Genomic DNA, 12,108 nt, shown 5'->3' with positions numbered 1-12,108 from the left:
GATTTTGAGGGGTTCTGTGACACACAAAGAGGTTTAAAATCTCTGAGATCTAGTCTAACATGCTCATTTTCCAGATAGAAAAACAGGCTTAAAGAGTAGACCTGATTTGTAAATGGTCATGTTACAAGTCAGGGTCATAGCTAGGACTCAAGCCCAAGTGTTTTGACTTCTAGTCCAAAACATTTTCCACTGTTTTGTCCAGACCTAACCTGTCCTTGGGCCTCTTCTAACTCTTCTACGTCAGCTATTGCCTGGTTGAATGACTCTGGATAAGTCTTTCACCTGTTCAGTCCTCGGTTCTCTGAAGTGTAGGTTCATTGACCTGTAAGGGCCTTTACAGCTCTGAGATTCTAGGTCTATGCCTCTGTGTTATTCCCTAAAGGAGAAAAGCCCCAGCCTGGGCCTCTAATGCCCCTGCTTCTTTCCCTCCCTGCAGGTCCAACAGAATGTACCAGGTCCCGCTGCCTCTGGAGCGGGATGGAACCCTGTTCCGGCTGCGCTTCACTGCTGTGGCTATGGCTACCGTCTCCTGCCCCCTCTTGGCCTTTCTCTTCTGTGTCATCTGGTCCCTGTTCTTCCACTTCACGGAGACCACATCCACCCACTGTGGGGTAGGCTGGTGATGGGGAGGTGGGACTGGGTCTTGTGTTGGGGCCTGGGAAAGGCAAGTAGCAGATGGGAGGCAGAGGGTGGGTCCTTTGGCCTCTGAGAAGGAAGGTATAGAAATTCAGATCTCAGAGAAGGCCACTAGCTTTCCTGGGAAATGTGGAAAAAAGTGGAAAAGAGGTTTGGTTTTTTTTAAGTCTTATTGATAATTCTTTTTAATATCACCATCACTTCACATTCTTCCTTAATAGAGTCCTCCCTTGTAACATATGACCTAAGCAAGCCAGACAAATCATCTCATTGGTCATGTCATGCTTTCTTCATCACTCCTAGGCCATTACCTCTCTGCTGAATGCTGAAGGGCAAGCTTCACTACTAGTCCTTTAAAGTCATGATTGGTCACCATCTTGAGCAGAGTTCTGAAGTCTTTCAGTATAAGTGTGATTTTTTGTGATCATTGTGTAAATTATTTTCCTGGCTCTACTTATTTCACTCTGCATCAATTCATAGAAGTGATTTCTTTCCGTATTTATCCAGGCTTTTCATATTTGTCATTTGTACAATAATATTGCATCACATCCATATTCCACAGATTGTTCAGCTTTTTACCAATGGATGGGCACTCATGTTGTTTCTTTGCTATTACAAAAAGTGCTGCTGCAAATATGGGAACCCTTCCCTTGGTATTTGACTCCTTGGGTATATGCCTGAGAGTGGTGTTGCAGGGATACAACAACATGTAGAGTTTAAGTTTTAGTACAATTTCAAATTGTTTTCTAGAATGGTTGGGCCAATTCATAGTTGTATCAATAGTGCACCAGTGCATCTCTCTTCTCATGACTCCTCAAACAGCTGTCCTTTTCCTTTTTTGTCATTTTTGCTGTCATGATAGAAATTAAGGTAAACTGATACAATAAAGTTCAAAGCTTGTTCCCTTTATTAGCAAGGCTGGCATTTACCAATGAAAGAAGGCAATGGTTCCTCAGTAGCCAAAGACCCCGAGTTAGGGACAAAAGGATAGTGATTAATAAGATGACAGAGCAAATATTAAGTAACATAGGTATGTCTTTTTCTGATTGGTTAGACGTTTTAATGAAGAGCTGGGCTTAGTGTCATCTCAGCTCCTCCCATTACATCATTGGGAGATGAGATCAGTTCTCAGGTCATGGAAATTGCTACAACAATTTAGATTGTTGAGATTAACCTCTATTCAAGTTTGTCCTGAATATGGGCCATGGGTGAAGTTATAGGGGTGGAAGTACAAGTCACAAGAATAGAATTGTGCCCTAAATGATTTGAGTTTACCTGAATCACAACAATAGACTTGAGGCCCATGTGACCTGAGGCTACCTCAGGGGTAAGGGATTTAACCCACACAGGGAAGGCGAATAGTAAATAGTAAATCTGTGCTGACATGATTAAGTCTTAACAAATAGAATTAAACTAAGTTTTCAATTTCATGGTTCCCCGCTTTGATTCTTGGGAGGCTATGCTTCCAATGAATCACTTAGCCTGATTAAAGTTACAAATCAAAGTATAGTAAAAGTCATATATGTCTATCACTTCATAATGTTTGCTAAAGCTGAAGTAATGATTAGAGAAGCAAAAATACTATGAATAATAAATTTGAATCATCAGTTTATCAAAGCTAAAAGGCAATTATGAAGCCCAGGGCTGAGAGCCCCATGACATGGCACAGGCCCCCTAGTTTGGGCTAGTATCTCTGCTTGTGCTTATCTATAACCCCAATATATGGGAACAGGGACTAAAGAAACTTTATCCCAGGTATTCTATTTTTAAAGGGACTAATTTGAGAAAGGATGGCTCCCAAACCATCAGGCTTCATCCTATAACAATCTACCCCTTAGTCTTTGAGACAGTCTATGACTGAGGCATTGACAAACTCCATCAGGGTGAATCTCTTCTGATAAGTAGGCCTTACAGAGACAGCGGCTCCTGGGGAAAGAAGGAAAGAGGAGGGTGGATGTTATGTTTCCTTATTAATAACCCGTTCTCAATGTCCATTTCATTAGCATATCATATCTTAGGGTTCAGTTGTCTAGAATAGGCCTGTCCTCAGAGTGGCTCTGAAGGTAGGAGCTTCTCCTACAAGATCTGCTTCTCTGGTTCATCTTATTTGCAGTTTCCTAGACGTTTCTGCCATAATCTTTTGCAAAATAAATCTGAATACCATTTGGTACACACTCCTAAATTTGGTATTCCAATAACCAGCTCGAGCATCAGGAACCATAATTCACCCAAAACTTCAGAGACCTTAAGTTTTCATATCTCACCTATTGTTACCTAAACCTTGTACCTCATGTGGACATTGCTATCAGTAGGCTAAAGGGAGACTCTTAAAAAAAAATCCATGAGGGTCTGACTTGTAAGATGAGCCCTTCTGGGTAAAAATCAATATTTACCAAAGTAGACATGTAAGCTGGGATACATAAAAGGAAAACCATCATTTATACTACTTATAACTGCCCGGTGATATTATTATGCTGTTGAAAAATAAAAAACTAAACATTGTAAAATGTCACAGAAGGAAAGGCTCTGAAACTCTTTAAATTAAGTTGTTTTTTTGTTTTTGTTTTGCAAGAGCTAGAAGAAAAGTTCTCTTTTTTCTTTTTTTCTCAATTACATATAAACAAAAATTTTTAACATTCATTTTTAAAAATTTTGAGTTCCAAATTCTCCCCCTCCCTCCTTTTCCTCCTCCCTAAATTAAACTTTAAAAATAAATCTTTCCAATCCATTCAATTTTGAAAAGTTTTACATCACATGTTTATCTAAATATAATTCCCATTTAAGTGGATATTATCACTATATCAGCTTGAAAGGAAGAGATATTTCAAAAAATTACTCTCATAAATGAACACACAATTCTTAAGGGCTGAAAAACGTTTATTTAGTTGGTTGGAATATGGAATTGATATTACCTACTGGCATCTTGGTGTTTTTAATATGAGCCCACAATAACTCAGACGCCTTAGTGTTTTACCTGCTCTAACATAGAAATTTGCTATACAAGGAAAAGGGAGGGACATATTCCCCTAGATCTGTTTGAATCCAGGCAAGAGTCATATTTAAGAGCCGGTCATGCAACAAAGTTTCACAGGATTCACAGAGTAGCAAAACCAGGCTCAGAAATGATCAGGTGAAAAATTTCATGTCCAGAGAGGAGATACCACAATAGGAAGCTGAGACAAGAGGATCCTACCTTTATTTTTGCGAGGTTGTACTCTCAAGGGGCATAAGGGATGTTCAGAGAGGACTAGCACCTCTGGTGTTAGGGTTTACCAAGTCCTTTTCAAGGCTGCTCCTTCACCTGTGGTCTCCAGCTGCCACCCAGCTCTCATCTGTGGCTCCAAGAAGCTATAGCACGCACAGTAGCCGCACCCTAATAAAAACCATTTTGGCAGATGAACTAAACCAGGTTGAGGGTAGCCAACAGGTCTTAAACCTCTCAGTGAGTTATGAGGGATGTCTATCCCAAGCATGTGAAGACTTCTCCCAGTAGAATAGGTGGATGAGAACAGTTTGTTTCAACAGCCATGAAAGTGGTAGAAACAGGTGCAGTAGAGCACTTAGAGCTGGTCAGACGTTGAAGACTACAAGGTCATCCCTTGGATACTGAGCCGTTGCTAGTTGTCTTGACTTTTGTACTGCCACTGGACTTCAGTGAGTGGAAGAAAGAGTGAGGCTAACAACTTTATGCAACTCTGCCTCTCTTAAGTCCAATTCATGTTGAAGTCAAGACATCACCCCATGATGTCATAGGACAAACAACAACACTCAAGCATAGACATCCACCCGTGGAAGTCCTGAAACTGTATTCCTTTTGAGCAACACTAACATTTCCTTTGGGAAAGTGGACTATTGGCTTCACAGCAATTTAGACAATACCTTAAAACAGTGTTGAATTAAAGTGGCATGATATTTAACCTCAAATAGCAAAATGTCAGTGATCGTAGCACAGGATGAGGATGTTACTGGTTACCTTTGTTTTCGTAATCACAAATCATCATAAAGTCAATTTTATACTCTGAGCAAACTTGTGAGTTCTCCCCAAGCTTCTCAAAAAACCAGTGCAACATTTTAGGTCTAGGGTACAATTGGTAACTGTTTATTTTTATTTATTTTATGTTTCAATTTCAATCACACCAAAGTTTCTTATATCTAAAATTCTAATTAAGGTTAAAATGTACTTCTTAGAAATGAGCTAGAAGCAGGAAGGATGCTAACTGCTTTCTCTGTGTTGTTTCATCAGAATTTCTCCCACATTTACTAGTGAGATCAAGAGCCTTAAATGTCAAGTGTCTTAAACAACTTCTTCCACGTATTAGCAAAGTTTACTCTGTATCTTTTAATCTTAGAACAATTACTTAGTATACTACGAAGTTAAGGTTTCATGACTGTTAGGGCTTTTGTTGTTGTTCAGTTGTGTCTGACTGTCTGTGACCCCAAATGGGGTTTCCTTCTACAATTCTTTTTTACAATGAGGAACGGAGGCAAACAGGGTCACAAAGTTAGTAAGTGTCTGAGGCTGGATTTGAACTCATAAAGATGAGTCTTCCTGACATCAGGTCCAGTGCTCTATCCATTATGTCACCTAGCTGTCCCATCTTAGGGCAGTGCTGTATGATTTGAGAGATATGAATTGACTTGCTCCTCTTTGTAACTTCTAGATAGATCCATGATTTTATGGGTACAGGGAACCTTAAAATATATTGTTATCATTCCCAACTAAAATTAAATGACCACGCTCTAACCTGTGTGTGGGGCTAGTTTTTGAAATCTTAGACATACTAAAGTTTTGCCCTGTTGCTCATATGTTGCAAGACTCCAGCACTATTTTTCAAATTTAATCACTTAAACCAGGGGAGGAGAACCTGTGGCCTCAAGGTCACATGTGGCCCTCTAGGTCTTCAAGTGTGGCCCTTTGACCAAATACAAACTTCACAGAAAACCCCTTAATAAAAGGATTTGTTCTGTAAAACTTGGACTCAATCAAAAGGCCATACCCAAGAACCTAGAAGGCCACATGTGTCCTTGAGGCCGAAAGTTCCCCACCCTTTAGCGGGGCTGCTAAGATCTTAGGACTTTGCATTTCATAGATAAGGACATCTTAAGATTTTTGCTTTATCATATTTATTATTATATAAATTTATCAAATTATTACCATTATCTCTTCCACTTATAAATAACTAGTTTTCAAACATTTTTACATAATTTTTTAAACGATTGAATCTATAACCCAAGAGAATTCAGATAAAAAGAGAAAATTACTTTTCTAACAATATTTCTAATACAATGATTTACCAGATTTATGTTAGGCACTGTGTTAAGCATTTCACAGTCATTTGGTCCTCCCAACAACCTTGGGGGTTAGGTGCTATTTTTATCCACTTTACAGATTGATAAACTATGATAAACAGAGGTGAAAAACGTGCTTAAGGTCAGGCAACCAGTATGGGTCACAATGCCAAATAGCCGTTGAAGTTTGTATTAAGTTCTAATTTACCACAATTACCCTAATAGGAGAACACATCTCACCTTTAATTAGTTTTAAGTTAAACTTTAACAAGTTAAATCATCTCTGGTTTTACAATCACAAATAATACCATTCAAAATCTCAATTTATTCAGGGCCATTAGATACCATCATTTTAAAATCTAAAGCCGCTTGTTATTGATTTGATTTATTTTCAGAGATTCCTGCTGGCATTTTTCACATTCCTATAAACCTTTTCTTTATTCTATTTAAAACACTCAAAGAGCTGAATCTATTCCTTTGTGTTTTTAATGTAGCTTCACTGCATGCCTTAAGAAGGTGGCCTCACTTCACCCAGTGGCATTTGCCATTTTCTGCAGTATTAACCTTGGGAAGGGTTTTTTCTTTTTCTTTCCTTCTTTCTTTCTTTTCTTTTTTTTTCTTTTTTTTTTTATGACAGGGCAACTAGGTGACACAGTGAGTAGGGTGCTGGTCCTTGCATCAGAGAGGCATGAGTTCAAATTTGGCCTTAGACACTTACTAGCCAGTTAATCCTAAGCAAATCACGGAACCCTGTTTGCCTTAATTTTCTATCAGTAAAGTGAGCTGGAGAAACAAATTGCAAATCACTCCAGTATCTTTGCCAAGAAAACCCCAAAAGGGGTCAGAAAGAGTCAGACATGACTGAAACAACTGAACACCAACAAGTGTCTGTCTAAAATTGCTAACAGGAAAAGCTTTCTTAATTCTCTTCTATTTAATTTCCTAATAATATCCTAGATCATCAGTAGAACTAATTTTCCTGAACTTTTCCTTTGCAATTTCAATACTTATCAATTAATTATTTTTAAAATTAATCTCTTGTTCGATAAGATTCAGTGTCAACTAGCTCATATAGTTAATAAAACAATATTGTGCTTAGATGGTATACTGGTTTTTCTGAGTTTAAGGAAAATTAGAAAATCAACAAGTTTCAAGTGCTGTTAAAACAGACAGTGCTGCAGAGGCTAACACTGCTTACTAACTTTTAAAACAGGCTTACCCCTTTTGGCCTAACATTCAGTTCCTTCCACATGTAAGTAACATATTTTATTCAAATAAAAATTGAAAATATCCATTGTGATTTCAGCAATATGTTAAGTGGCCAGTTTACTGATGACTAGAAAAGGCACTACTGTTTGAGTAAAGCACTTGATGTAACTTCTTTTTAGTTCCCTAGTTGTCCTTATTACATTTAAAAACACATAATTTTAAAATAACTTTGCCTTCATCTGTATAAACAAAAACCCTGTATTTTAAACATCTCTATCTTTAGGTCTTTGTCTCTGGTTTACTTAAATAATTAAGTTCATAAAACATTTTTGCAAATTGAAGTTTACTTACTTTTAAGTTAGTCAGTCACAAGTCTTTCTCTTTTTGTGGAGGCAGTTCTTAAGACCGAGAATTGCCCACTGTTCCAGAAGCCTGCGTCTTTTTAATGATACTTGTAAACTCTTTAAACAACAAGCTCATCACTGTCTGGGGAAAGACCAAGTAAAAGTCGATCCACTTTTCACTTTTCAGAATCTAGATAAAGTATCTGTAGATTCAATATTTCCATCTTTTCTTTAAAATACCCAGTTAAATATTTAGTAAAGTTTTTTTCTTTTTCCAATTATGTTAATATTTGGTAATTTCCAAATCAAGAGAGTTGCATTTTTCAATTCCTAACAATATTCTTATATAGTGTTTTTACAATAATAGCATATGTTTTTAAATATTAATTTTTGACATTTTAAATATATTCCATTTAAGGCCAATATAGAGAAATCTTGATCAAATTATACTTTAAAGACAAAAACTTATTTTTGCAGTTTCTAAACATATTGCCCTGATGTCAAATGTTGGGTGACAGCATGAAAATTAAGCTCAACAGCAATAATCTATATTTAATATTCCCTAGGGCTAGTTTTATTTTAAGGGTTATCTTTATTCTTCAAATCCTTCTTCTTTGTGTAATACCTGTTCCACAAATACACCCACCTCTTCTTTTTTGCAATTCTTAGCAACATGACTTTCTTTCAGACAGTAGAAACATCTAGCCTGGGCCCTAGGCTTAGATCTTTCTTTTTCTTTGTCTCTCTTCCCATATATAGGCTGTATCTTTTAACTCATCAATTCCCTTTTCATGCCACCATGAGCAATTCTTTTTTAAAAATGCTTTGTAAGTTCTACTTGAAACAGGCTAACAAAAGCTAAATTAATAATTTAGGTGTCATGTGGATCACTTGAATTTTATTATTTAAAAAATAGCAGTTAGAAGTATCTTCTGAAAATTGAAAAATATTCCAGATTCTGGGATGGATAGCACAAGTAGCCATAATCTACAAAATTTAGTTTCAGAACCCAGTTAAGGATGGATTTATAATTCCTTATATTTAAAATAAATTTTAACTTAAGCTTAATATTTCTTTACTCACCCCAAGTCTCTCCTCAATTTGAATACTCTTCTCCTTTTGTGATGAAGAAAGTTCAAATTGTAAACTGTCTTTGAAATCTTACTGAAACTGACTTCCTTTTTTTTTTTTTTTTTTGCTAGTGGTTTGACACTTTTAAAACTAGAGTGGAAAAACCTCCCGCTCTAAAACAATAAAAGCAATTTGTATATAATTTTCTTCTCCTAAAACTCTACAGTTTTGAGATACCACAAGGATGCAACATTCACAAACACAATCAATTCATGGCCAGTTTATGTTTAAGATTGATTATGTTCTATACTTATGGATATGCTTATTTTTCGAGCTCCCAAGAAAAGTTCATTTATTCTATCCCAACACAGAAACACAAAAAGATACAGACACAGAAGTACCGCCTGACAAGCGTTTTCCTCTTTAACTCTCGCTAAAAATGAAAGCTAAGACCTTGCTAGCAGAGAAATAAAGCACTCCCTCTTCTAGACTCTGTGCCTAGCAACTTCTTCAAAAGAAAGTGACAAAAAATTTTGCAGTAATTGGGATTCCGCTTTATGTCCAATTGAGGGATTGTGGTAGTCAATTAGAAACACCCAATAGAAGCTAGTCGATAGTGCATTTAATACTCTTTAGACCTCTGTTTCCACCAGCTCTCACTAAAGAGCCTACAGACCCACCAACTCTTTCTTAGGAGCTTACAGATTCCACCTCCTCTTCCTGTAGAGGAGGAACCTACATAGTCCACCAGCTCTTCCTGTAGAGAAAGAGCCTACAGTACCTTGGCTTAGAAGTTGAGTGAGACCCAAGGGGGAATCTGTTCCTGGGGTGGCTCTCTGTGAAATATATCCCTCAGTAGAAATCTACTGGAGCTTTATAGGGAGTTTTTGAGGGGCTTGTCTTGGATTCAGGATCCCTCACTTGGATCCTTTCATTGTTGTCAACTGTCATGATAGAAATTAAGGTAAACTGAGGCAATAAAGTTCCAGACATGTTCCCTTTATTGGTAGGCCTGGCATTTACCAATAAGAGGGGTCAGTGGGTCCTCAGTTGCCAAAGACCCTGACTTAGGGACGATAGTATTTTCTGTGGTGTCCGAGGCTGAATTTAAATTCAGGTGCTCTAGACTCTTAGCAGGCACTCTATCTACTATATCACCTAGCTGCCCCTACCTGACCATACTTGCATGGGTAAGGGATTTAAAAATCACAGAGGGAAGGAGAATAGTAGACTTATGCTGAAGCTTAATTAAGTTTACACAAATAGAATTAAATAATTAAAATAGAATTAAAATCAATTTTCAATTTCATATTGCCAATCCAATGAGCTGAAGCAGCTAGGTGGCACCATAGTGCATAGAGTGCCAGACCTGGAGTCAGGAAGACTCATCTTCCTGAATTCAAATCTAACTTCAGACACACACTAGCTGTGTAACTCTGGGCAGGTCACTTAATCCTTTTTTGCCTTGGTTTCCTCATCTGTAAAATGAGTTGGAGAAGGAAATGGCAAACTGCTCCATTATCTTTGCCAAGAAAACCCCAAATGAGTTTACAAAGGGTCAGACATGACTGAAAATGACTGAACAACAACAACTTAATGGGTGTGATGTGAAAAATCAGAGTTGTTCTGATTTGTTCTTTTCATATTAGTGATTTAGAGAATTCTTTCATATGGCTTTTATTACTTTTTACTTCATCTTCTGAAATTTGCCTCTTCATAGCCTTTGACCACTTACTTAAAAACGTTCTTTTGAAAAGACTATTCAATAAACATTCTTTAAATGCATACTATGTCCAGGGCTTTATGCTCAGTATCTACAGTGATGGAGAGCTCAGTACTTTTTAAAAAAGAAATTCAATTTTATTTTATTTTCAGATCCAGATTCTCTCCTCCCCACCTCTTTTTCTCCCCTTTCCATTGAGAAAGTTAGAAAAACAAAATCTTTTACAAACATGTATAGTTAAGCAAAACAAATCCTCCACGTTGGCCATGTCCACAAACATAAAGCTTACGTCTGTCTCTTCTCTATCTGAAGCTGGCTGGCATATTTGATCATGAGGCTTCTGGGACTGTGATTGGTCATTTTGTTAATCAGAGTCCCTAAATCTTTCTAAGTCTATCTTTACACTATGGTTATTGTATTAATTGTTCACCTGGTTCTGCTTACCTCACTTTGCATTACTTCATATGAGTCTTTCTAGGTTTCTCTGAAACCATCCCCTTCATCATTTCTTACAGAATAATACTATTCTATCACATTCATATTCCGTAACTTATCCAGCCATTCCCCATTTGATGGGTACCCCTTCAATAGCTTGTAATTCTTTACCACCACAAAAAGAGCTACTATAAATATTTTTGAACATATGGGTCCTTTTCCTCTTTCTTTGATCTCTTTTGGGATATAGACTTAGTAGCAGTATTGCTGGGTCAAAAGATATACCCAATTTAATAGCTTTTTTGGCATAGTTGCAAATTGTTATCCAGAATGGCTGAACCAGTCCATGGTTCCACAAATGGTGCATTAATGTACTTGTTTTTTCACATTCCCTCCAACATGTCATTTTTCTTTTTTGTTGTTTTTGTCAATCTGATGTATGTCAGGGGTGCCTCAGAATGTTTTAATTTGCATTTCTTTAATTATCAGTGATTTAGAATATTTTTTGTGGCTATTGATAACTTAGATTTCTTCCTCTGAAAACTCCCTTTTCAGATCCTTTGACCATTTATCAATTGAGAAATGGCTCTTATTCTTATAAATTTGACTCAGTTCCCTATACATCTTAAAATTGAGACAGTTATCAGAGGAATTTGCTGCAAAGATTTTTTCCCAGTTTCTGGTTCTTCTTTTCATTTTAGCCAAATTGGTTTTGCTTATGCTTAAATCTTTTTATTTTATGTAATCAAAAATTTCCATTTTACCTCCTGTGAACCTCTCTATTTCTCATTTGATCATAAACACTTCCCCTCTCCAAAGATCTGACAGATAATTTCTTCCATGCACCTCTAATTTGGGCATGATGTTGCCTTTTATGACAAAATTATTTATACCTACTTGGAGATTATCTTGGTATACCATGTGAGATTTGGTCTGTGCCAGGGGTGGGGAACCTGTGCCCTCAAGGCCACATGTGGCCTTCTAGCACAGCCTTTTTGACTGAGTTTAAGTTTTGCAGAACAAATCCTTTTATTAAGGAAATTTGTTATGAAGTTTGGATTCAGTCAAAAGGTAGCACTCGGGGACCTAGAGGGCCACATTGTGGCCTTGAGGCTGCATGTTCCCTGCCCCTGGTCTATACTTCGGTGTTTTTATTTGTTTGTTTGTTTGTTTCACCAGGCTGCTTTCCAGTTTTCTCCACAATTTTTTTTTGAGTAGTGAGTTCTTGCCTGGGATATCTGGGATCGTTGAGCTTATTAAATATTAGGTTACTATGCTCATTTGCTTCTGTATATTGTGTACCTAATCTGTTCTACTAATCAACCTCTCTATTTCTTACCCATTACCAAAATGTTTTGGTGATTATGGCTTTGTACTATATTTTGAAATCTGGTACTGCTA

The 12,108-nt window shown here is 37.1% G+C and overlaps 1 protein-coding gene across 2 annotated transcripts in view; it reads left to right on the top strand.

Annotated features, from left to right (window-relative positions):
• The window catches only part of PGAP2 (post-GPI attachment to proteins 2), a 34,719-nt gene that overhangs the window by 4,636 nt on the left and 17,975 nt on the right, over positions 1-12,108 (top strand). For both annotated transcript variants that reach the window (XM_036742608.1, XM_036742607.1), the window contains exon 3: positions 437-611. In XM_036742608.1, the coding sequence (XP_036598503.1) occupies positions 437-611 (175 nt within the window). The remainder of the gene's footprint in view (positions 1-436; positions 612-12,108) is intronic.

The sequence above is a fragment of the Trichosurus vulpecula genome, chromosome 2, assembly GCF_011100635.1.
Source record: "Trichosurus vulpecula isolate mTriVul1 chromosome 2, mTriVul1.pri, whole genome shotgun sequence".
Lineage (NCBI taxonomy): Eukaryota > Metazoa > Chordata > Mammalia > Diprotodontia > Phalangeridae > Trichosurus > Trichosurus vulpecula.
This window is presented reverse-complemented; position numbering and strand designations above follow the sequence as displayed.